Source organism: Mesoplodon densirostris, chromosome 6, assembly GCF_025265405.1.
Source record: "Mesoplodon densirostris isolate mMesDen1 chromosome 6, mMesDen1 primary haplotype, whole genome shotgun sequence".
Lineage (NCBI taxonomy): Eukaryota > Metazoa > Chordata > Mammalia > Artiodactyla > Ziphiidae > Mesoplodon > Mesoplodon densirostris.
In genome coordinates, this window is record NC_082666.1 from 30,898,193 (window position 1) to 30,923,134 (window position 24,942).

At 39.9% G+C, this 24,942-nt stretch overlaps 1 protein-coding gene and 1 pseudogene across 3 annotated transcripts in view; both read left to right on the plus strand.

Annotated features, from left to right (window-relative positions):
• The window catches only part of SLC44A1 (solute carrier family 44 member 1), a 205,699-nt gene that overhangs the window by 42,913 nt on the left and 137,844 nt on the right, over positions 1-24,942 (plus strand). For all 3 annotated transcript variants that reach the window (XM_060101140.1, XM_060101139.1, XM_060101141.1), the window contains exons 2-3: positions 6,740-6,829; positions 17,761-17,903. In XM_060101140.1, coding sequence (XP_059957123.1) covers positions 6,740-6,829; positions 17,761-17,903 — 233 coding nt within the window. The remainder of the gene's footprint in view (positions 1-6,739; positions 6,830-17,760; positions 17,904-24,942) is intronic.
• Positions 14,059-15,168, plus strand: LOC132492319 (Y-box-binding protein 1-like; annotated as a pseudogene).

The following is a 24,942-nucleotide window of genomic DNA, read 5'->3' on the forward strand; positions in this document are numbered from 1 at the left end:
CTTAATGTTCTGTTTGTTTACTACTAAACATTTCTGAGTGGAATAATTCTTATTTGGCAGTCAATATTTCCCCATCATAGCTAGCAAGAATTTTTCGTATGTTTTGGGCACAAAAACACATTCTATTTTAGACAATAGAGGATCTTTTTTTTTTTTTTTTTTTTTTTTTTGCGGTATGCGGGCCTCTCACTGTTGTGGCCTCCCCCGTTGCGGAGCACAGGCCCCGGACGCGCAGGCTCCGGACGCGCAGGCTCAGCGGCCATGGCCCACGGGCCCAGCCGCTCCGCGGCATATGGGATCCTCCCAGACCGGGGCACGAACCCGTATCCCCTGCATCGGCAGGCGGACTCTCAACCACTTGCGCCACCAGGGAGGCCCGAGGATCATTTTTTAGTGTTTGCTTCAGAAGTTTATGAGGTAATTTCAATAAATCTTGCAAATGTTTGCTTAATGGTTCCCTATCTCTATTCCTGCAGTACTTTTTACACATCTCTATTTTGGCATCACTCACATTATCAATCCTTAGTTTGCTTCTCTTGCTAAACTAGAGCTCTGTAAGGGTAGGGGCTATTGTACATGGCTTTGGATCTCAGGTTCTTTGTGTGGTGCTCAGTATTTATTTGAAGAACCAACAGAATGCTTAAGAGTATTACCGGAAAAATTAAGTAACTTCTTAGTATAACTGACAATACCAATTTTTTTAGCACATTTTTCATTATTTTCAAACCATGTTTACAAAAATCTGGTGTATCAAGGAAAGACTTATAGCATTAGGTAATACTGTTACTAGATTACGATAAGAATCTTTTGGGAATCTTTGTACATCTGTCTTAATTAGGAGAGAGTCATACAGACAGTATGCAGAGTATAAAAAGAGGGCAGGGAGCATTCGATCTTTGCCATTAGGTATCACCTGGATCTTCTGACTTCCTGGATTTTGGACCCTACTTGTTTCCATATTTGAGACCTAGCTGACTCTTTTTGTCCTAACTCTGGATTGTTGCTGTTGCCTCTCTGATCCTTTTATATCTTCCTGATCCAACCAGCCCTGCCTACTTCTGTGAACTAGATTCACATCTGCCAGACCTTTTCCTACCTGATTTGTTCCCTGGCTTGGCCCACCCTGCCAGCCCTATTATTGCTGATGCCCTCCAGTGATGCCTGATTTGACTAACTGATTGTAACATATCACTTGTCAAAATCTTTGTGTGTGACTATTATCTAAAAAAACAGTTACTCAACAACTGTGTCTTCATTAGGAACAACATGGAAAAATTTTTTTTAAATTTTATTTATTTATTTATTTATTATTTTAGTTTTGGCTGTGTTGGGTCCTTGCCGCTGCATGCTGGCTTTCTCCAGCTGCGGTGAGTGGGGCTGCTCTTTGCTGCGGTGTGTGGGCTTCCCATTGCAGCGTCCACCCCTGTTGCGGAGCACGGGCCCTAGGCGCCCGGTCTTCAGTAGTTGTGGCATGTGGGCTCAGCAGCCGTAGCTCGCGGGCTCCAGAGCGCAGGCTCAGCAGTTGTGGCGCACAGGCTCAGGTGCTCCGTGGCATGTGGGATCCCCCCGGACCAGGGACTGAACCCGTGTCCCCTGCATTGGCAGGCCGATTCCCAACCACTGTGCCACCTGGGAAGTCCCAACATGGGAATTTAAGACAAAACTTTTTATAGGTTTCTTTCCTAAAAAAATACACACCCATATCATATTAAATTCACCAGAAGGCCTTGGTTTTAGCTATTAGGGTTCATAGTGAATGTGAAGTCTAGGATATATATAGTTGCCTGTGACTTAACTGTATGGGGCCTGTGACTATGACTTCTGTAAGATACTATGGAAAAAAAATTTTTTTAATCTATGATGTAGAAAATGTAGGAAGGAATGTAAAGATGTAAAATATTGTTCCTCCCTAACTTTAAGGATATGAATATAATACAAACATAAGGCATACATCAGCTGTGGTCTGACTTAGATTTATTTTTATGGTCTAATACTAGCATTAAAAATTGTAATTCTGCTTTCTAGGTTATTAATCTTGTAGAGTGTGCAAGAAGACTGTAATGTGAATGTTGTTATACACATATTCACACACTTATTTTTAAAATACTTTATTATGGCAAATTTCAAAACTTCATTTTACAAGTCTTTATTTCTTTGTGTATATCCAAGTTTGTCTCGTATCATATTCTTTCGGCCTGAAGAATATTAACATTTTTTGTACTTCAGGTTTGCTACTGATAAATTCTCTTAGGTTTTCATTGAAAAAGTCTTCATTTCTGAGAGACATTTTCTCTGGGTATAGAATTCTGAGTTAATAATGTTTTTGTTTTTCTTTTTAATTCTTTCAGTAATTTAAAGATGTCATTCCATGTTTTTTTGCTTTGCATAGTTTCTGATAAGAAGTTTGCTTAATCGTTGCTTCTCTGTTTATAGTGTGCCTTTTCCTCCCTCTTGCTGCCATCAAGATGATGTCTTTATATTTGGTTTTCAACATTTTGAATATAGTTTGTGTAGGATGTGTTTGTGTGTGTGTATGCAGGCATGTGTGTGTTGTATTTATCCTGCTTGGGATTCTCTTAGCTTCTTGGATCTGTGCTTTGATTTCTTTTGTTATTTTTGGAAAATTCTCAATCATTATTTCTTTATTCATTCCCTATGCTCCCTTTAATCTTCTTTTGGGATTCCAATTACACATGTGTTTGACCATTTGCTATTATCCTGTAGTTCTTCGATCTTCCGTTCTGGGTTTTTAATTTTCATTCTATTTTTCTTTGTGTTTCACTTTGGGTAATTTCTACTGACCTATCCTTGAATTTATCGATTCTTTCCTTGGCAGTGTCTAGTCTACTGATGAGCCAGACAAAGGCATTCTTCATCTCTGTTACCATGGTTTTTTATTTTTAGCATTTTCTTAACTCTTTCTTATAGTTTCCATCTCTCTGCTAGAGTTTGAGGACTCAGGTTTCAGTACTGAATTTTCCACTTATTTTCTTTGAACCTTGGTTTTCTCTTTTACAGAGCAGAAAAACTGGGAATATATAATAACAACTAACAGAATTGTTTTGAAGATCAAAACAATTGATCTTGGGCAAGTCAGGCAAGTCCCTTCCTTTCCTTTCCCTAGGTCACTTAAAGGCTTAGACTGTATGATTACTTTGGTCCTATTTAGTTCCTGAATTGTAAGATTCTGTGAATGGAAAGGGACCTAACATTGATTGACAGCCTTTATTAACCTCATGTAGAATTTGAGAGAGGGATAAAAATCACATTTAAAAAGTGCTTTTGCAAAACATTTTACTTTTGTTAGGTCTATGTGGATTTTAATTGGAAGAAACAGACAGCATTAAATCCAGTTACCACTTGGTTGAGTCTGTTAAAGAATCATTAAGTTCTTTCAACTATTGGGTTTCCTGACTTGCTTGAAAAATTTCATGGCTCATAAAACATCTCTCTTTTTCGCTGTGCCTATAGGATTTTAAATTATTGGGTTGGCTCCCAAATTTTGCAGTGTGAGGAAAAACTAATGGAGGTGTTTTTGCTCTTTACTGAACTAGTGCAAAATGAATGATATTCTCATCACATTTGGTTTTGTGGCCACAGACCTGGGTTCAAATCCTGGTTGCACAGTTGTGAAACCTTGGTCTGATTACTTAACTTTTTTTTTGCTTTTAAAATTCTATTTATTTATTTATTTATGGCTGTGTTGGGTCTTTGTTTCTGTGCGAGGGCTTTCTCTAGTTGTGGCGAGTGGGGGCCACTCTTCATTGCGGTGCCTGGGCCTCTCACTATCGTGGCCTCTCTTGTTGCGGAGCACAGGCTCCAGACGCGCAGGCTCAGTAGTTGTGGCTCACGGGCCTAGTTACTCCGCAGCATGTGGGATCTTCCCAGACCAGGGCTTGAACCCGTGTCCCCTGCATTAGCAGGCAGACCCTCAACCACTGTGCCACCAGGGAAGCCCCTGATTACTTAACTTTTGAGCCTGAGTTTCCTTAGCTGTGAAATAGGGATGATACATACATCAGAGAGCTATTCTGAAGGTAATGTGTATAAAGCTTTGGGTATAGTGCCTAGTTAAAAGTAATCAATAACTGAAAGCATTAAAAACAGTAGCTAAAATGAAAGATGCCACCATTAAGTCAAAATTTTAGTAATAGAAGGGGAAAAGGTGAATTTAATATTCTTTCTGTCCTTTTAGTGGAAAGGTCCACCTGGTAAAGGGATATTTTTACAATAGCGAGAAGGTTAACTGAAAAGTGAGTATTGATAAGTAAGAATTATAACCAAGAATTAGTGCTTACTGTGTGACAGATGCTCACATTTAATCCTCAGAATAGCCTATGAGGTAAGCTGCCCCTCCTGGAGAAGCCTTTCTTTATCTGAGTGAGTTGACTACCTCCTTTTTTTGTATTCTTCTACTCTGTGTTGTGCTCTGTGACTATTTTTTATATGTAACCCCTACCCCTTCTCCACTTCTCATTCCCAGTGAAAGGTTTTCTATGTATTTGGCCCAGAAATGGCCCACAGTAAGTTGACTGTTGAGATATTGAATCTTTGTGTTTTTCTGGTCAGAATGAAATTCTCCCTTCTTTAAGTTAGAGGTAAAAATTTAAGCATTAAAAGCTGAATGTTGGTCTGAAGTAAAAATACGAAGAAAATAGTTGTGGATAAAGAAAATGCTCAATCAGTCTGAGACTCATTCCCCCCCCACGCCGCCTTCCCCTAATACATACTGTTTGTTAAGATAAACAAATATAGTATTTCAAAGTAGCCATTGCTCTGGAAATCACTTTAGAGTAAATATAATGAATTTCAAAGATGTGTCCAAATTCTGTGTTTGTAAGTAATTTTACTATAATGGGTATTATTCAAGCTTGAAATTATTTAATACAAAGAAACATTCTTTATTCATACTATGAACAACTGTCTTCCAAAACACAGACCACAATGCGTACATTCTTATTTGAATAACACAGGGAATAATGTCAAATTATTTTTGCAGTTTTTTTGTCATTGCACAAATTTTCACAAAACTGCATTCCTGACCATAGATTTTTAGAGTTGGAAGGAACCTAAGAGATTTAATCTCACTTCTTCCTGCCACCCAGGGAGATGAAGCATTTTATCTAAAGTCGTGTAGCTAACTAATGACAGAGCCAAGGAGAGGACAGAGCCCTTTATCCATTTGCCCTAGTGTTATATTCCTCTGGGAAACACTGCCTACTCACTCTGGGTTTTTAATGCTAGTTAGAGTCTTGGCATGAGGTTTTTTTCCATGACTAACTAGTGCTCTTTTGTTTTCTTGTGTGTGTGTCTGGGAACAAGCTATCAGGGGTGGTGGTTTTTGTTGTTGTTTGTGAAAAACTAACAGTGTATAAGACACTAAAGAAGGGAAAAAGGCATTTGTCTGGTTAGCATTTAGGGGTCAGGAAGGAGTGGTTGTAGCTCCAGCGCTTTGCCCTCAATGTCCATAGACAGGTATTTTAAAGTTGGGTTTCATAACCTGGGCTCTGAATTCCCTAAACTATTAAGAAAAGTATACAACTATATGCTTATCTCCTAAGAAAAGAATCTGTAGCTTTCATCAGGTTGTCAAAGTTAAAAACTGTTTTAGAAGGAGAGAAAGCTAAGCAAACCTGATTAGGAACTGGGTCCCCACTCTTGAACTCTACGTACTAATTATACTAGAGGGCTCTCTTATCTCCTTACCACACCTTGTGCTGGTGTCCTTTCCTACTGACAAGCCTTCTCTGGATAGCTTCCTGGATCTTGTCATGGAAGCCACTGGAGGCCCCGGTCTTCTTTTTGCAGGAACTTTTCCCATAAGTTTCCCAAGGCTACCTTCTCTCTCCCTTCTCTGCTTACTGTTTCCAGGAAAGGGTGTGAGACTCAGGAATTTTTGTTCATTAGAAAGCTCAAGAGTGTTATTTCAGTTACATTCTGGTTAAAGGGAATTTGTGAGCTGATTTGAGAACCTAAGACTATCGCTGTATGAAAAAAAAATGCACTCAATTCCAATCAATACTTTGCAAGTTAACTTTTAGAATGCCTTTAGTTTTTTAGTTAGGGAATCTTTGTGTTTGATCTAAAAACTCTTTACACTTTCTAAAAACAGAATGAAAATCTGTGGATGGTGGTTTAGGAGTTGCCCAGATCTGTCTGTAAAAGTGTTTTAATTTAGTTTTTTGTTCCTGAATTTTATTAGAGTTAGAAGAGTCTACCCCTCAATAGGAATTCATAATTAATTAGCTTTCTTCCTAGATGAGAACATGTAGAAAGCACGTTCTACATTTTTAAGTCTAGCATCTGGACACACAAAGAAAAAGCTACCACCAAGACTGATGTTGGAAGAATTTGTTTGTTTATTAATTTTAAAAAGCCCTTACTGAGTATATACCATGAACCCTCAAGCATCATGTTAGACGCTGGGAAATGAGAAGTGGTCTCTTCCCTTGCAAAGCTCATGCTCTGCTAGGGGCACAGCTCAATCAATAATAATTCAGCATGCTAACTGCTCTAATAGAGGTACCAAAACAGCATTGGAATCAATCCTGGCCAGGAAGAGAGGTGGGTGTTAGGGTAAAATTCACAGAAAGGTGACAAATATTTGAGGCTCCTATTGAACTCAAGGGTTCAATAGGCATTTGTCAGGAAAAGAAGGGATCTAGGTATCGATGGCATGTTTGCACCTTCCTAACTAACTAAAATTCACATTTACCACTCTCTTTGTGTTTTCAATTAGAGCTCCAAACGAGAATGGAAGCCACTGGAGGACCGTAGCTGCACAGACATACCATGGCTGCTGCTTTTTATCCTGTTCTGCATTGGGATGGTAAGAAACTCACAGATCCTCAGAACCTGAACTCATGATCCGAGGGGATGATGGGGAGTTAGTTTAAAGAGGGAACTTGTTATTTATTTATTTATTTATTTCTGTAAATAAATAAATAACCCCTTTTGAATTGCTTATATCTGGAAGTCCTAGGATACCACTGAAGCAGGTTATTTTTCCCCATACAGTTAAGTGGTATTTGGTACCCCTTGACTTTTTTTTTTTTTGGTTTGCATGAAAACTGTGATCAAAATTAAGGAATAATTGAAACTCTATCTCTTTGACTAGCCCATTTCAGAAAGCCAGGTCATTTGACCAAAATATCCGTGAACTATGATCTTGATGGGGTCATGGAGTCGAGTCCTGAGTATGTATCCAACCCAGTCAGTCACACAAACCTGATGGTTATTTTTGTGCCATTCAGTTTCCTTTCAGGGACTTGGTGTTCTTTTGTATAAAGTTAGAGGTTTTGCTAGATGACATCTACAATGCTTCCAGTTCTGACATTTTTTAGTTCTTCCTGGAAGGAGGCTGGTTTCTCCCTGCTTCTTCCTCCTTCCACCCATACTAGGCTCCTGCTGCCTGCTGCGTCTACTGTAATAAGTGGCATCTCTCAGTCAGAGGTCACGGGAGCTGGTGATTTTCCAGTGGGTGTGGAGGATGGAGGCGCAGAGTGCAAAGTGCTGGGGCTGTGCTTACTCAGATTGCATCCCCGCTCTACCCTGCAGGGGTTTCCACACAGGGTTCAGGGACTTTAGTGTCACTGCCACCAGTGTGCTGGGCTGGAAAAAAGGTAGAAAGCAGCTGTTTTAGAGCTAGCCGATATTTTGAGCTAGCAAGGACTTAGAAATCCTCATCTGGTGCATCACCCTCATTATATGCGTTAAGAACATCAGACCCCAGAGATGATAATGAACATCCCAAGGCCACACTGTTAGTGAACGGCAGAGTTGGGAACAGAGCCCAGGATTCTTTACCTTCCAGGCCAGTGCTCTTTTCTGCCACTTAGTTTCCTCTCCCTGGAGGGGATCAGGGGATTGTGCAGACAGTATTGTTCTCTCTTTCCTTAGGCTTTGCAGCTGGAAGCACAATTATGCTACCTCAGGCACCCTTTTTTTTCACTCAAGTGTGAGTGTATTTAACCTCCTTTTTCCCATACCTTTTTTTTTTTTTTTTTTTTTAGGAATCTTGTTATTTTTTATTTATTACTACTTTTTAGGTAATCTTATTCTGTATCTCTCTGCGGCTGCCCACCTCGAAAATGTCATTTGAGAAGCACAGAACAACCCTATTCATGGCTAATGGGCATAAGTGTAGGCACCAGTCCAGCTCCTGAATCAAGGAAAAGAAAGCAGTGAACTCTGATGAGATATAATAAATCCAGTAAAATAAAGAGTGTTAGTTTTAAAGATAATAGACAGCTCAGTTTCATCAAATCTAGGATATTTAGAAAACATCAAAATACCCATTTCCTAACTTAGGACTTGTAAGATGTTGTTCAAGAGTCTACTTAGTTTAATGGAGTAGCAACTGAAATGCAGCATCAGAGTGTGGAGAACATTCTTTGCTAACAGAACTAGTCCACAACCTTTCCCCACCCCTGAATTTCACCCTGGGATAAATAGCAGCTGACCTTTCAAAATTATGTTTATAAAAATATGTACCTGCCACCCGAGGTGCTTTTGATTTTCTGTGCTAAAATAGCTCAGGAAAGTGCAATCATTAATGTTAATAGGCTGATTTGGGAGTGACCAGAGAGTAAGGAGCTCTTTGTTTACTGAAACGTTGTAATGCAATGGTAATTAATATAATGTTAATTTCAGTGTGATGGTAATTAAGACCCACTGTGTGTACTTTTAAATGCAGGCATAGCATTATTTGTTTTGGAATGATTCTTTTTATGGATTACCATCTTGGAGCTGAGCTAACATCAAATTTTGCCATGTGGAAACTGGAGAAATCTCAAAGTTCTGTTGCACACCTTACTGGCACAACAGTAGACCAAAGTTTTTTTTTGGTCTTCTGAGTATGTGTTTTGTATGTTTTTTAAAAGTTGTATTTTGTTTTTGCCTTTGGATTTCATTCCACAGTACCTTTCAGAGAAACATTCAACAAATATTTTTTGAGGATTATCATGGGCTTGATGCTTTCATATATGTATTTATCTCACTAAATTCTCCCAGTTACACTATGGAATGGATTTTATCCCCAGTTTACAGGCAAAGTGTAGTGAGATTAAGTATTAGCTTATCTAAGAATATACTGCTGCCCATGAAAGGCAAAAATAGAATAGGAACCGGAGCTTTCTGCCTGTATTCTTTTCACCTAGTGGCCCAGTTGCTTCTGCTTTTATAGTCAATCTTTGCAGCCCATTACTCAAACTATATCTTTACTCACTGCCCTTACTTGCAGTTCTTTGCTCACTCCTTGGTATCTATTCTGTAGTTCTGAAATATTTTAAGATCTTGTCGTCTTTCCCTCATCTTCACCATTAAATCTTTTTATTTATACATGTTCATCTCGTCATAAATACTTGTACTTCTCTTTTATTTCTTCCCTTACTTTTAAGGTTTTTCCATGCTGAGTTGTCTAGAACTTAAGGTATTTTTCAAAGTAAATTGCTCTCAGCCTTTGTGAGAGCTATCGTCTTCCACATTTGAACTTATTCAATATTTTGAAATTATTGGACATATGCTTACCCTGTTCTAAAAAATTACATGTAGCATTGTACTTCTAAATTTCTATTTTTCATTATGATAGTAAACAAGTGGTTCTTAACACTAGCTGCATATTGGAATTAGCTGGTATTAGAATAAAAATACTCGTTCCTGGGCCCCACTCCAGTGAATCTGATTTAATCTCTGTGATTCTAATGTTCAGCCAGTGTTGAGACCCACTGTTGTAGGCACTGATAAACTACTGAAGAGTTTTAAGCAAGAATTGATATGGCTGGGTTTAGAAACATGGCCCTGGTAGCCAAAATAAATGTAAAGTCATGGTAAAGAAGGAAGAGATTTCAGGCCACCAGTTCAGAGGCTGATGCAACAGTTCAGATGAGTCTAGATAAGAGGTGAAAAACCTGAAATAAGGAAATAGTAAAGGAGAGGAGAGAGATTGAAGGAGTGGGATCAATAATATTTGGTGTCACCAGTGTTGCGGGCAAGTGGGAAACAGATAAAGGATGACTAAGAGATTCTTGTGTTATGGGTTCCCGGTAAGCTTTTTCGGCTCAAATCCTACTCCAGCTCCTTGTAGGTTCCAAACCACAGTTTCTGTGCACATGAAGGAATAAGAGTGGGATGGATAAACAAAGTACTACTTTGTTAGTAGCCAAGCAGTCACTTGATTATGCCCAGTAAAGCATTCCTTGGTAAACATGACCTGTGGAATGAAGCTTGGCCCACATGGATTCAAGGTTCTTCCCACCTTGGATAGTCTGACTTCATTCTGTCCCAAGTAGAGGTATATGTGAGAAGAGGAAAGAAAAGAGATCCACCTGGACCAAATCTGCCCAGATCATCTTACCTCAAAAGTCAGGAAAAAGAGGAGTCTGGATGGTCCTAAGAGGAGTACGTACCTTGGAAAATAGAAGACACAGATACCTCCTACAACTTACCCCTGATAATTATTGCTGCTTACTTATGGACTAGGTACTGTTCTCTGCACTCAATATGGATTTAATTTCACAACTGCTCAATGAAGTAGATACTATTGTTATCATCAGTCCCACTTTACAGATAAGGAGGCACAGAGATATGTTGAATAACTTGTCTATTATACAGTGGCGGCAGCACTGAACCCAGGGTAGAAGAGGAAGAAGGCAAGGCCTCAAGACATAGTCAGTCCCTTCTTTATTGCCCGGAATTGGGAACAACAAAAGAAGTTGCTGTTAAGAACATGGACCTGTAGGGCACAGTAACCTCACCTGCCAGTTAAATGTGGTCTAGTCAATATTTCAGACTCTGAGCAAAGAGTTTAGCATTCCTGCTTCCTCTAGTGCAGACTTAGGACACTAGAGTCCTCTCACTCCATATCCTAGCTGTGCAGTCTAGTCGGGAATGGTGCTGCTAACGGAGATAAGGCGTATGCAGGAAGGGGAAGTGGTTTGGGGAAATGTGGAAGGAGGTGAGTTGTGGACATGTACAGTGTGTGGGTAGGGATAAGCAGTTGAAAACACAGAGCTGGAATTTTGGAGAATGATCTGGACTAGAGCTGGATTTAGGAGCCATTATAGGTCTGCATAGGTCATCCCTGCAGACTGCTTTCAAGGACCTTTTTTATTTTATAGCCTTAGTCTAGTTCTTAGAGCATAGTGTTTCTACCTCATTAACTATTGTGGAGTATGCAGCACAAAGTGAAAGACTCAAAGACTCACTGCAGTGTTTCATCACCTGTATGATGGGCTGTGCTTTGGCAGGATGATAGACTAGGAAGAACAGCATGCCAAAAATCACCTTAAGGTCGCCTGATCCAAATGACTACCTACTTTCTGTTAAATCTTTTGGTTTTTCTTTTTTTTTTTATCATTGTGGTAAAATATACATAATTTAAAATTTATTATTTTAACTATTTTTAAATGTACAGTTCAGTTAAATCCATTTACTTTTAATCTACATCCCCTCCCGCCCCTTCCCCACTCAGTCATTATAGTGGATCAAAAGGGCCTATACTTCTCCCTGGAAGTATACCCTAAAAAAATTTACTCTGTATGTACTTTGCCTTAGAATCGTAACATTTTGGAAGTGGAAAGGGCTTTTGAGATTAATCTAGTCCTTTCTTAGTGACAGGTAAGGAGACTGAGGCTCAGAGAATTTAAAGTGACTTGTCCGGGATCATGAGTATTTGCAAAAGAGCTGGGTTCAGTTCTCAGTACGTATTCTTTGTCTGTGTTTTCTTTTTCATTGCTCGAGCTGCCCATGAAACTGAACCTCTCTGATTTTGCTCCCTCATGCCCATTATTTTTTTCTTTTGAGAACACTTCCATTCTTTCAGGGTGAACTTTACGTATTATAAACCTTTGTACCTTGCATGGCGTCTTGCGTTTTTATGTGCTCAATAAATGCTTACTGAGTGGATATTTCCTAGACTTCCAACCATTCTTGTTTTTTTCCTCTTTCCTCTCTCTTAGAGTAATGTATCTTATTAAACTTTAAAGAAATCCAGAAATCTGGCAGATGGGCAAAGTTTTTAACTTTGTTTTTGAAATTTGCTTGCATAAGTACTAGTTCTGCATCAGACATTCTAATTCTATCCCATCTGCTGGGTCCTAATAGCCCCCTTGTCTTAGGGTTCTCAGAACAGGAGGAAGAGAAGCCAAGTGTTACTCTGAAGTCTGACAAATTAGTTATTAGCAGACTGACTCCAAGTGTTGATTGAGATAAGAGAGGAAGTCTTTGAGAAAAAAGCCTGGATATATTTTCATTAATCCCCAGGAGAAGGCTGGAAGCCTAAGTCTTTTTCCCCCATCTTTTTATCTTGAAGCACAATGCCATATTCATACCCCATCCCCACCCCTCATGCATGTTTTGTTGACTTGTTTCTTCTTCAGAGAGAAACTAAGGCCTCTGCCTTGCTCCGTTGCATGGTAAATGCTCCACGTGTGAAATTCAAGCATGCTTGTGAAATAAAATATGTCCCTTTTTTTGACTGAAAGTGAATGAAACTAAGCCAAAACTCTTACTTAAGTTGAACTAAACCTTGTGATGTGAAGGGGAAATGAGCACAGTTCATTAATTAGCAAATTGTCTTTCTCTGACATAGGCAATAGGTACTTATTAGTTGCCAGATCTTGCCTGTGATCTACCATCCCTGTATCCCTTTATCTGATTTGAGTCACCTCCTGTTTGTTATTAGATTTGTCTGCTCCTTCTTTCTCTCTTCAAATAGCAGTTCTGAAAGCACTTCAATAGCTTAGTCATTTTAAGATTTTAGCCATGATTCTCTTCCTTACTAATAGGCTTACTTTCTCTCTAGTGATTGCTCCCTACTATAGGTGTATAAAAGCTTTCCTCATCCCCCTTATCATTTGCTTAGTTAATGTGATTTCCTTCTGTTGAGTACGGCCCCCATCCGCCTCACGGAGCCATTAAATTATTGAGTGCATTCTGTAAAATTTCTCTCAGCCTATTTTAATTTCATGTACCACATTTTTTCTCATTTGAAACTGTATTGCTTCCTGCATTTGGATTTCACAGTTTTTTAAAAAGGAGATTGTCTTTTTAATTATATTTGGCCTAGTTCTCCATTGTCACTACTTGTACCATATGGGAAGTCTCTGGAATAACAGTCTTGGTTTCTTTCTATCTTATTAGCTTCCTATTCTCCTTCCTTCTCCGCTGCAGCTTTTTACCCTCTCCACTCTAATGCTTTGGGAAGCTACTAAGAAGTTTAAATGGCCTATGTGAAAATATGTCAGTGTCCCATTTTATCATATATATGTAACAGTTATAATTTATACTCTGCCTACATCCCAGAGGGATATGAGGTGGCTTATGATTTTTTAAAAAAAGAACACAAACACACACACATGCACAAAAACCACATGTCCAACAGTATTGTTAAAAATAGTCATAAAGGGAAATCAGAAACCATTTAAGGCAATCTGTAACCAAAGTACTTATAAACATAAGAAGAAAATTTGTATAAAAAGTGAAAGAAGAACATAACCTTTTAATTATGCAACGGCTTTCCTATTTTAGACTAGTAGTAAAAGAAGATTGTAACTGTGGTCTGAATGTTTCTGTGTCATAACAAAATGACTATTTCTCACTTCCCCTGACCCCTTAGAAAGTCTTGTCTAAAATAGAGAACTGAAGGGGTTTTTGGTTTGTCCCCAATTACTGTTGTCAACCTCTTTAGTCTGACTTTCTCACTAACAGGCACCATATCATATATTGATCACCTGACATGTACCAGACCAGCTAGAAGTTAGAGATGCATTATCTCATTTAGTCCTCATCATTAGGCTGTGAAACAGTTGATATTACTTTGTGTCAGAGATGAGGAGGAAACATCTAAGTAGGTAACTGGATCAAAGTTATACAGGTAGTAAGTGGTAGAATGAGGCTTTGAATCCAGAACTTTCTGGATTCCCTTTCTATTACTCTGTGATCCTTCTTGTTAAAGAGCTGTATTGGAAAAGTTAGCCATGAAACCTCCAATATTTACCTCCACTCCCAGTTTTGTTTAGTGTAGGGCTTCCTAAGTTGAAGTTCAAGGATATGCTTAAAATGGCGTGCTGGGAGAGCGGACCCCAGAGAGCCCCGAGCAGCGACACCGCTGCCGCCGGCCTAATTACCATCACAGCCCGGGAGGAGCCGCAGCTGCCGCAGGGGGCCCCAGTCACCATCGCCGCAGCCAGGAGCAGCGAGGCCGAGACCCGGCAGCCGCCCGCCGCCCTAAGCGCTGCCGACACCACGCCCTGCACGATGGGCAGCGGCGGCGCAGGGCGCGGCAGCCCAGGCGGCCTCACATCAGCAGCGCCTGCCTGAGGGGACGACAGGGCCATCGCAACGAAAGTTTTGGGAACAGTAAAATGGTTCAATGTAAGAAACGGGTAGGGCTTCATCAACGGGCATGACACCAAGGAAGATGCATTTGTACACCAGACTGCCGTAAAGAAGAAGGACCCCAGGAAGTACCTTCGCAGCGTAGGAGATGGAGAGACTGTGGAGTTTGATGTCGTTGAAGGAGAAAAGGACGCGGAGGCAGCAAATGTTACAGGCCCTGGTGGAGTTCCGGCGCAAGGCAGTAAATATGCAGCAGACCATAACCATTATAGACGCTCTTCACGTCGCAGGGGTCCTCCCCGCAATTACCAGCAGAATTACCAACTCGGTGAGAGCGGGAAAAGGATGGGGGATCGGAGAGTGCTCCCGAAGGCCAGGCCCAACAGCGGCGGCCCTACCGCAGGCGAAGGTGCCCACCTTACTGCGTGCGGAGACCCTATGGGCGTCGACCACAGTATTCCAACCCTCCTGTGCAGGGAGAGGTGATGTAGGGTGCTGACAACCAGGGCGCAGGAGAACAAGGTAGACCAGTGAGACAGAATATGTATCGGGGTTATAGACCACGATTCCGCAGGGGCCCTCCTCGCAAGGGACAGCCCGTAGAGGACGGCAATGAAGAAGATAAGGAAAATCCAGGAGATGAGACCCAAGGTCAGCAGCCACCTCAACGTCGGTACCGCCGCAACTTCAATTACAGACGCAGACGCCCAGAAAACCCTAAACCACAAGGTGGTGAAGAGACAAAAGCAAGCAGCCGATGATCCACCAGCTGAGAATTCGTCCGCTTGTCTGCTCCCTGCTCCCGAGGCTGAGCAGGGCGGGGCTGAGTAAATGCCAGTTTACCATCTCTACCATCGTCTGGTTTAGTCATCCAACAAGAAGAAATGAATACGAAATTCCAGCAATAAGCAATGAACAAAAGATTGGAGCTGAAGACCTTAAGTGCTTGCTTTTTGCCTGCTGACCAGATAACTAGAGCTATCTGCATTATTTATGCAGCATGAGGTTTTTATTATTTTTACCTAAAGACGTATCTTTCTGGTAATGACAAACGTGTTTTTTTTTTTTTTTTTTTTTTAAAGCCTGGTTTTTCTCAATACACCTTTAACGGTTTTTAAATTGTTTCATATCTGGTCAAGTTGAGATTTTTAAGAACCTCATTTTTAATTTGTAATAAAAGTTTACAGGTTGATTTTTTCAAAAAAGTCAACAAACTGCAAGCACCTGTTAATAAAGGTCTTAATTTTTTTTTAATGGCATGCTGATTTGCACATGTGTATGTATGTTGGGGAGCATACATATTTTTCTCATGTCTTAGTATTGGCTTGAAGTTCTGAGGTGGGACTAATTGCCCTGCAGTCTCGTTGGAGGAGTCAGGAGAGAGGGAGAGGGAAACCAGGGTGAGGGTGAATGAGTGAATACTGACCAGCCTACGCCTAACTCCAGTGCTAGCAGTCAGCTGTGCTTTGAGGCAGAAGGGTACTAACATGTACTGAGACAGACACTTTACATTATTATCTTAGGTATTGGTCACAGCAGCCTTAGTGGTAAGTGCTTTTAGCCCCAACTTAGAAATGGGTAAAGTGAGGCATGGAGAATTAAGCAAGTTTGTCCAAGGTCACCTGAGTAGAAAATAGACTCATCAGTATTCCACCGATCAGGGCAGGTTTATCTGACTCCAAAGCCCATGGTCTTTCCCTTACAACATGTTCTCATTTCTAGCGACTGTAATAGCCAACATTTATTGAGCTCTTACTATGTGCCAAACAGGATTCTTACCCCCTTACTGCATTGTTTCATTTAATCCTTACAGCAGCCTTAAGAGCGACACTCATTATCTTCATTTTACAGGTGAGTAGATTGAGGCACAGAGAATTAAAATAACTTGGCAAAAGGATCAGAGGGTGAGAGGGAAGCGAATCAGGCATAGTCTCTGCTCCAAGTCCACTTTCTTACAAAGAGTAGTTTCAAGACTTTTTTACTAGGTAGACCTACACTCTCTACGCTTCCCCCTTCATTTTCCTTACCTGCATGATAAACATAGAGGAGCTATTTAGAAAAAAGAGTTTGTTTGCCTTTTTAGGAAAGTAGGTTTAAGGGGGAAATCCTTTGAGGCACTGCATATGAGTACAGTATTTACCAGTGTAGACCTGAGCTCTAGCAGGGCTGCTTAGGTAAGTACTACTCATGATACTTGGCTATGATGAGTGAAACAGTGATAATCTCTATCTTCATTCGTCACTTTAATAAAGATAACAAAAACCTCAGCTTTTTTAATGACCATGTTGCAAGAATATTTCTTAACCCCCGTCCTTTCTCCCAATTCAGTCAGTTTATTAGTAGTGACTCACTTTATTTCCTGTTCTTATGCCTAGTAGCCTGCAGTTGAGTGTAGGGTTTGTTTGTTTTTGTTTTTTTTTGCGGTACGTGGGCCTCTCACTGTTGTGGCCTCTCCCATTGCGGAGCACAGGCTCCGGACGCGCAGGCTTAGCGGCCATGGCTCACGGGCCCAGTCGCTCCGCAGCATGTGGGATCCTCCCGGACCGGGGCACGAACCCGCGTACCCTGCATCGGCAGGCGGACTCTCAACCACTGTGCCACCAGGGAAGCCTGAGTGTAGGGTTTTATTGCTTTGCTTTGGTCAGTGCATCCTCAATTTAGCAAGCATGGTGCAGTTCTGAAGGAAGTAGCATTTGCCTTTGGCACTGTGGCGAAGCATATTCCCATGAAATGAAGTGACCTTTGCGGCACACGGACCCAGTGCCTCACTCTCCTTGAGTCTCCAATATTCAGAGCGTGGCGGTGCTTCATGGTATAATTCTTTGGCTTGTATACAACTTTACTGCAGGAAGGGAACAGAAGTGTCGTGTGTACTGAAGTGATAGTAATTCAAAACCCACATACCTATTGTTCTTTGAATTTTTGTCTTTCATCTGTTGCTGTTGCTCATTTAACAGAACTCTTTTACAACCAAATAAAACTAAAGAATGAAGAAAGCTGTGTCTGAGTCTATGCTCTGATCTTTACTACCTTCTATGGCCTTGGGCAACTTATTTATGCTCTCTGGGCCTCAGTTTCCCCATCATCAGGATTAGAGAAAATGTATGGTAAGCATCTGGTACAGATCCTGGCATTGAGCAGATGTTCAATACAGAGAAGCTGCTACTATTATTATAAAATGCAAAGACAATCTTATGATGTAAAAGCTTGAGATTTGTTATTGTAGTCAATAGTGTTACCCTGTGGACTGCTTTGTATATAGCTTATGTGAAATCCAAGGAAAACAGTGAAATAGTGTTTGCAAAAGGAAAGATAGCTCTTTGTTCCCTTCAAGGGACAAAAGCAGCTCATTATTTTATCAAGTAGTGACTGTTGCTATTGAAATGGTTTATTTGTATGTTTTTTTCTGTTTTTCTCCCCTAGGGATTTATTTGTGGCTTTTCAGTAGCAACAGGTGCAGCAGCAAGACTAGTGTCAGGATACGACAGCTATGGAAATATCTGTGGGCAGAAAAATGCAAAGTTGGAAGCAATACCAAACAGTGGCATGGACCACACCCACCGGAAGTGAGTAGACTGGCTGAATGGTGAACACTGGAAACTTTGAAGGGGAGGGGGCATCCTGCTTTTCTTACTGTTATAAAGATAATATCTTATGGAATATTATTTTTCTGTGCTTCCTGTTGATGTTTTTAATTTTCTTTTTAACTGTCCACTTGAATCATTTCTGGTTTTGGTCTATAAATACATTTTCCAGGAAACAAAATTAGGTGCCATGTTAAAATGGGCTACCTTGAGGTTTTAATGAGTAAATGTGTGATTTGAGAGGGTTACTCTTGTACTCTGTTTTCCGACTCACCTGTAGGCTGTACACTAAGTTTTAACACAGAAAATAATATAATATTTTTCTTCCTAAGAGTGTACTTGATGGAAGGCAGAGGGATAATGGATTTTGACACATTAAAGTTACAATGAAGCATTTTGTGCTGCATCATTTATAAGTACACATTGATTTCCAATTTTATAAGAGATATATTTTCTTTGTCAGACTTTGAAATTTCTTTTGGGTTCTCAAGGTTCAGCTTTTGGATTTCATGAAATTCCTGACTTAATCGCCTCTTCTCTTCAAAAAAGCTATTTTTTCATTTTTAATGTCTATGGGGAAAATATATTTCATCAAACATTTTATGTATGATAGTATGTTTGTTCAAACTATGTATTTATGCCCCATCAAACTTTATTAGACAGGTCTAATAAATAAATACAGGTCTTCAGAATTAACCTAATTAATTTTAAGGTAACAGGTTAACCAATTCCATTAATGAACTTTATAGGAAAAGGCTAAAGCAGATAAAAACATTTTTTAGACTGTAGTTCTATTATATTTGGGGGGATATAATAACTATATTTATTGTTAGATAAATCTGTTGGTTAAATCTGGGCCCCTACTTAAGTAGAAGATTCATTTGATAAATGCAAAGACTTGAAAAAAATCCAAATAGTTTATCGTATCTTAGAGATATTCCTCCATTTAATGAAGGAATAATGCAGTTCAAATAAATAATTCTAAATAATGATCATGAATACTTGTATAGTATACCATAGTCAAAAAGTATATAATACCAACCTGTGGGGTAGGTGTAGCAGGGGCTTAGAGAGATTGAAGTGACTTCCCCAAAAGTCTGGTGGGCAGTGGATGTCTAAGACAGATCATGGGCTTTACTCTTGATAGGTACCTGCATCCCTTAACAGAAGAAGTGAAAATTGGACTCTTAGAGCATAATTTGGAGAATTGTTTCATTTGTCCTTCTTTTCGATTGCTTCATGAAATTAACACAAATTTTAGGCTTTGTGTTATTTGTTGTAGCAAATCTACCCATACTTCTTATTTTGAAATAATTTTAGACTCATAGAGAAGTTGCAAAAATAGTACAGAGTTCTGCATATATATATATTTTTGAAGGTAGTGTCAAATATTTGTAACTCTTTAATGCTGTTGACATGTACCAAACATAAAATATTACCATTTAGATAATTGAGGAGACAGGAGGAAAAGGGCTCTACTTCCTCACGTCTACTGCTGAGATGAGGTCATGATCTTTCTTATGGCTCCCTTTCTAACTTAGTGGTAACTCCAAGCATATTCTTACCATAAAGTTTGTGTACCTGTCACTTCATCCTTAAGCTTATGGAGGTTCATTTGGTCAGTTTTTAATTTCAAATCCTCAGATTATTCTATGTACATTTTGGCCTCTTGCAAAGAAAGCCTGCTTATTTTTCTGAAAAAGTGGTTCCCTTTCCTTGAATGCTTAGCACAGTTGAGACACATTCATGGATAGCTGTAGGGTAGTGTCCCAGGTATAGCTATGCCTTAACTCATGTATATATGTTTAAAATTTATTTTTTTTAATTAAAAAAATTTTTTTTTCGCGGTACGCGGGCCTCTCACTGTTGTGGCCTCTCCCATTGTGGAGCACAGGCTCCGGACACGCAGGCTCAGCGGCCATGGCTCACGGGCCCAGCCGCTCCGCGGCATGTGGGATCTTCCCGGACCGGGGCACGAACCCGTGTCCCCTGCATCAGCAGGCGGACTCTCAACCACTGCGCCACCAGGGAAGCCCTAAAATTTATTTTTGATCTCTACTTCTTCTTCTCTGCATATGAACATGTTAGCGCTGAGCCATCTAAGTATTTCTATCTATAAGTAGTAATTTTTTAAATAAATGAATGGTACTGTTTTGAACCTATCTTTCTCAGGTAAGTCTATACTATTTGGATTTGAGAGGAGGTAGAAAATCTTTGTGTTTGTTACCTATACTCCATCCTTTCTTTTTTTTCTCCTGCCAAATGCATCGGTTTCCTCCTTTATCACGCATACATCTTTGGCTTTATTATGAATACCATGCCCTTCCATTCCTATAGAAATTTTTATACCTGTTTTGTCTGCTGTTACCTCAACTTGACCTTGATCATTTTCTCCCATCCCTTATCCTCAGCCCCTAGTTCCTGGTACTTACTAGAACCTCCATACATAGTTGTTGAATAAGTTAATGAATGAATCCTCTAAAATCTTGAATATGGCTCTTTCTTGCCTTCATGAATATTGTTTCCTCTATCAGAAAAAAAAAATCCTCTTATTCTTCATGTGGCTAAATTCTATTCATCCTTCAGCTCTCAGTATAAATGTTACTTCCCAGAAAGTTCTTTTTTAAGCTCATAATTTGTCTCGTTTTATCCTGTAATATGTGTAATTATACATTTATTTTGTGATTATTTGTTAAATGTTGGTCTCTTCTAAGTTCCATGAAAGCGGAGGTGAGGTCTGTTTTGTTCACTGCTGTATCCTCAGTACCTGGGATGTAGTAGGCACTCAATTAAACGTTTGTTGAATGAGTAAATAAATTTATTTATTTTTTGGCCTTCCCTGGTGGCGCAGTGGTTGAGGGTCCGCCTGCCGATGCAGGGGACACAGGTTCGTGCCCCGGTCCGGGAAGATCCCACATGCCGTGGAGCGGCTGGGCCCGTGAGCCATGGCCGCTGAGCCTGCGCGTCTGGAGCCTGTGCTCCCCAACGGGAGAGGCCACAACAGTGAGATGCCCGCGTACTGCAAAAAAAAAAAAAAAAAAAAAAAAAAAAATTATTTAATTTTTTGAATATGTTCTCAAAGTGAATTACTGAGTCTGAGGATCTGAATATTTTAAGGTTATTAATGCATATCACTAAGTGCCTTTCCATACAGTCTGTTCCATTTACATTCCCACCAACAAAGTGTCTGAGATTGCTTTATCTTTGCTAGTATTATTAGTTTTTGTGCTAATCTGATCAACCACAAAGTGGTGTTTTATAGTTTTAATTTGCATACTTTTGATTATTCATGAGTGTGAAACCCCCCCTGGCGCTGCCGCCCCCGCCCCCCCACCAATGTTTGTTGGCCTCTCTTGAAGACTGTTGTGCCAGCATATCTATTCTTAGTCTTCTTATCTCTAATCTTCTCCATCCTTTATACTGTGATAGGATTAAGTTCTTTGAAGCACTTTTTACTGTCATTTCCTTGCTCTAGAGCCTTTCCTTTTGTGTGATTATCTACAGTATTGAAAATGAGCCCACTTAGCCCTACCGTGACCTAGACCCAATGTACCTCTTCAGTCTTAGCTCACTGTTTCTCAGTGTAGTGATACTATTGTCCATGGTATTCAGTTTATTCTACCTCTGTGCTGTCCTTCTACCTCTCTGCCAATCTGAATTCTTGAAAAAATGTGGGTCTCATACCCTCTCTATGGAATATTTCAAAACTAACTTTATCCCAGAACTTTATACTTGGATTTCTATTTCCTTTAATTGTTCTCTAATTATACTGTGCTTCTTATCTGCTTGTATTAATGATCAGTTGCTAGGTAACAATATTTCCATAAACTTAGTGGCTTACACAGGAGACATTTATTATGTCACAGTTCCTGTGGGTCAGGAATCTGGATTTGCCTTAGCTGGACTCCTGCTTCAGAGTCTCTCAGAAGGCTGCAATTAAGGTGTTAGTCAGAGCTGGCGTTCTACTGGGGAAGTTCCCCTTCCAAGCTCAGGTGGTTGTTGGCAGCACATACCCCTTGAGGATTGTTAGACTGAGAGCCCAAGCTCTTTACTGGCTGTCAGCCAGAGGCCACCTTCGTTGCATGCTACGTGGGCCTCTCCACATGGCAGCTTACTTCAAAGCCAACAGGGAGGGAGTCAATACAGAGAGTCTGCTAGCAAGGTGGAAGTTACAGTCTTATGTAATGTAACTATGCAAGTAAGATCCCCTCACCTTTGCCATATTCTACTGGTTAGAAACAAGTCACAGGTCCCACCCAAACTTAAGGGGAGGGGTCTGAATTATAGGAGGTAGGGATAATTAGGGCATCTTAGAGTCTCAGTGCCACACTGCCCAACTCTGTCTCCCTGGAGCACCATGTTTTGTATGACTCCCAAATTTCAAAAACCAAGAGTTGTTTCATAAGGGCTTATTGAATTGCAATAAAATAGGAAGGAGGTAAGTCAAGAGAGTCATGGGAAGGGAAATGTCTTTGACCTGTCCTAACCAGAAAATTTAAGATACCAAGACGACTGTAAGAATTCTATAATAGTAAAGTCTGTGTTTATTTTCTTAATCATTCTAATTATAATGTGTTATTTTTCTCCAAATAATATTTACTGTAGTAATAAAGATGTATAGGAACATGGCAGACAATATTTTATGAGATACTGGAAGGCTTCAACTTCAAATGGATTATATTCCCAAAGTTGATTTTCAAGTCAGTTGCTTGAGATGTATAAAACTTTTCTGTGTAGAAACAATGCTATAAATAAAGTTCTGACGCTCGGTCAACGTAGAAAAGCTCATTTATCTTAGAACCATAAAGTGCCAGAGATGAAAGGGATCTTTAAGGTTATCTAATAGGTAACCTCCTTAAAGCATTGCATCAAATATTTGTGAATGCCAACTAAGGCCCGGAGAAGAAAATGACTTGTATTTATAGCTGAGCTATGGTATTAATGTTACTGTAGAGCATGGGTGTGGCTTATAGCCATTTTTCTTTGGTAATGGGGATTGGGATGGTAATAATATATTTTTGAACTCTGATTGGCAATTCCAGAAACATATCTCTTCTGCCACATTCTAGATTGCCTATCATTTTCAAAACCATAAAGCTAGTCTTAGGGCTTCCCTGGTGGCGCAGTGGTTAAGAATCTGCCTGCCAATGCAAGGGACATGGGTTTGAGCCCTGGTCCGGGAAGATCCCACATGCCAGGGAGCAACTAAGCCTGTGTGCCACAACTACTGAGCCTGTGCTCTAGAGCCCGTGAGCCACAACTACTGAACGCCACAACTACTGAACCCATGTGCCACAACTACTGAAGCCCACATGACTAGAGCCCATGCTCCACAGCAAGAGAAGCCACTGCAATGAGAAGCCTGCACACCTCAATGAAGAGTAGTCCCCTCTCACTGCAACTAGAGAAAGCCAGCATGCAGCAATGAAGACCCCAAACAGCCAAAAATAAATAAATTTTTTAAAAAACAAAAAACAAAAAAAAAATAAAGTTAGTCTTAGAGTGTATGTGTCAATTTTTAGACAGAGAATCATTATTATTATAGAAATTGTTCCCAGAAAGGAAGCCCCATCTATTGTTATCTTATTTAAAATTTATATTTATTTATTTATTTTTACAGTAGGTCCTTGTTGGTTATCTTTTAAATATAGCAGTGTGCACATGTCAATCCCAAACTCCTAATCTATCCCTCCCTCCTTCCTTCCCCCCTGGTAACCATAAGTTCAACCTCTACGTCTGTGAATCTGTTTCTGTTGTGTAAATAAGTTCATTTGTATAATTTTTTTTTAGATTCCGCATATAAGTGATATCGTATGACATTTTTCTTTCTCTGTCTGACTTACTTCACTTAGTATGATAATCTCCAAGTCCATCCATGTTGCTGCAAATGGCATTATTTCATTCTTTTTATGGCTGAGTAGTATTCCATTGTATATATATACCACATCTTCTTTATCCATTCATCTGTTGATGGACATTTAGGTTGCTTCCATGTCTTGGCTATTGTAAACAGTGCTGCAATGAACATTGGGGTGCCTGTATCCTTTTGAACCATGTTTTTCTCCAGATATATGCCCAGGAGTGGGATTGCCGGATCATATGGCAACTCTATTTTTAGTTTTTTAAGGAACCTCCATACTGTTCTCCATAGTGACTGCACCAATTTACCTTCCCACCAACAGTGTAGAGGGTTATCTTTTCTCCACACCCTCTCCAGTATTTATTGTTTGTAGACTTTTTGATGATGGCCATTCTGACTGGTGTGAGGTGATATCATTATAGTTTTGATTTGCAAATCATCAAATCACCCATCAAATCTCTGCTTTATCCTTATCAATTTGGATAAAGCAGAAATGCTTCTAGTTCTAAGATACCTGAATTAGTGTATATGAGAACTATATGGGGGCAAAGCATCTAGCTCTGTTGACCCCTGGTAAGACGATTGGAGGAGGGGAGGTACTGTGTTTCCTCCATGGATAGTCCCTTTTTCTGGTTGCTTGGGATGGGAGAGGATAAGGCAAGGTGGCAGTGGCTCTTAGTATACATAGGCTATCATAAAGCCGGGTGAGGGTATGTAGGGAACTGCTTTTAATCATTTTGATATAGGCATTATATTATTAATAGAACTCTGTTCTCCATTCTGCAAACAATCCTAACGCACAGCTTAGTGTCCATTTTCTTTGTTGCTCTAAGAAGTTTTCTCAGCTTATCTCACTTATCAATATTGATCTTTCTGCAGAGCTTCTGAAGGTACCTCTAATACACAAATTTTTTGTGTGTATGTTTTTTTTTTTTTTGCACAAATCTAATGTTCTTCTTTATCTTTTTGGCTTTTCTCTAAGGAAGCCATTAAAGTCCCAATCACTGATAAAGGCTCTGTGGCCCTAAAATGCCTCTCAGGTTTCAGATAAATCAGTGTCAACAAGATGTACAGGAAGCAGAGGTCTGAGGAGGTTGATGGCATGCATGTGTGAGTAAAATCCATAGGGGGCATTTTATTTGAGACCTTTTTCAGTTACCT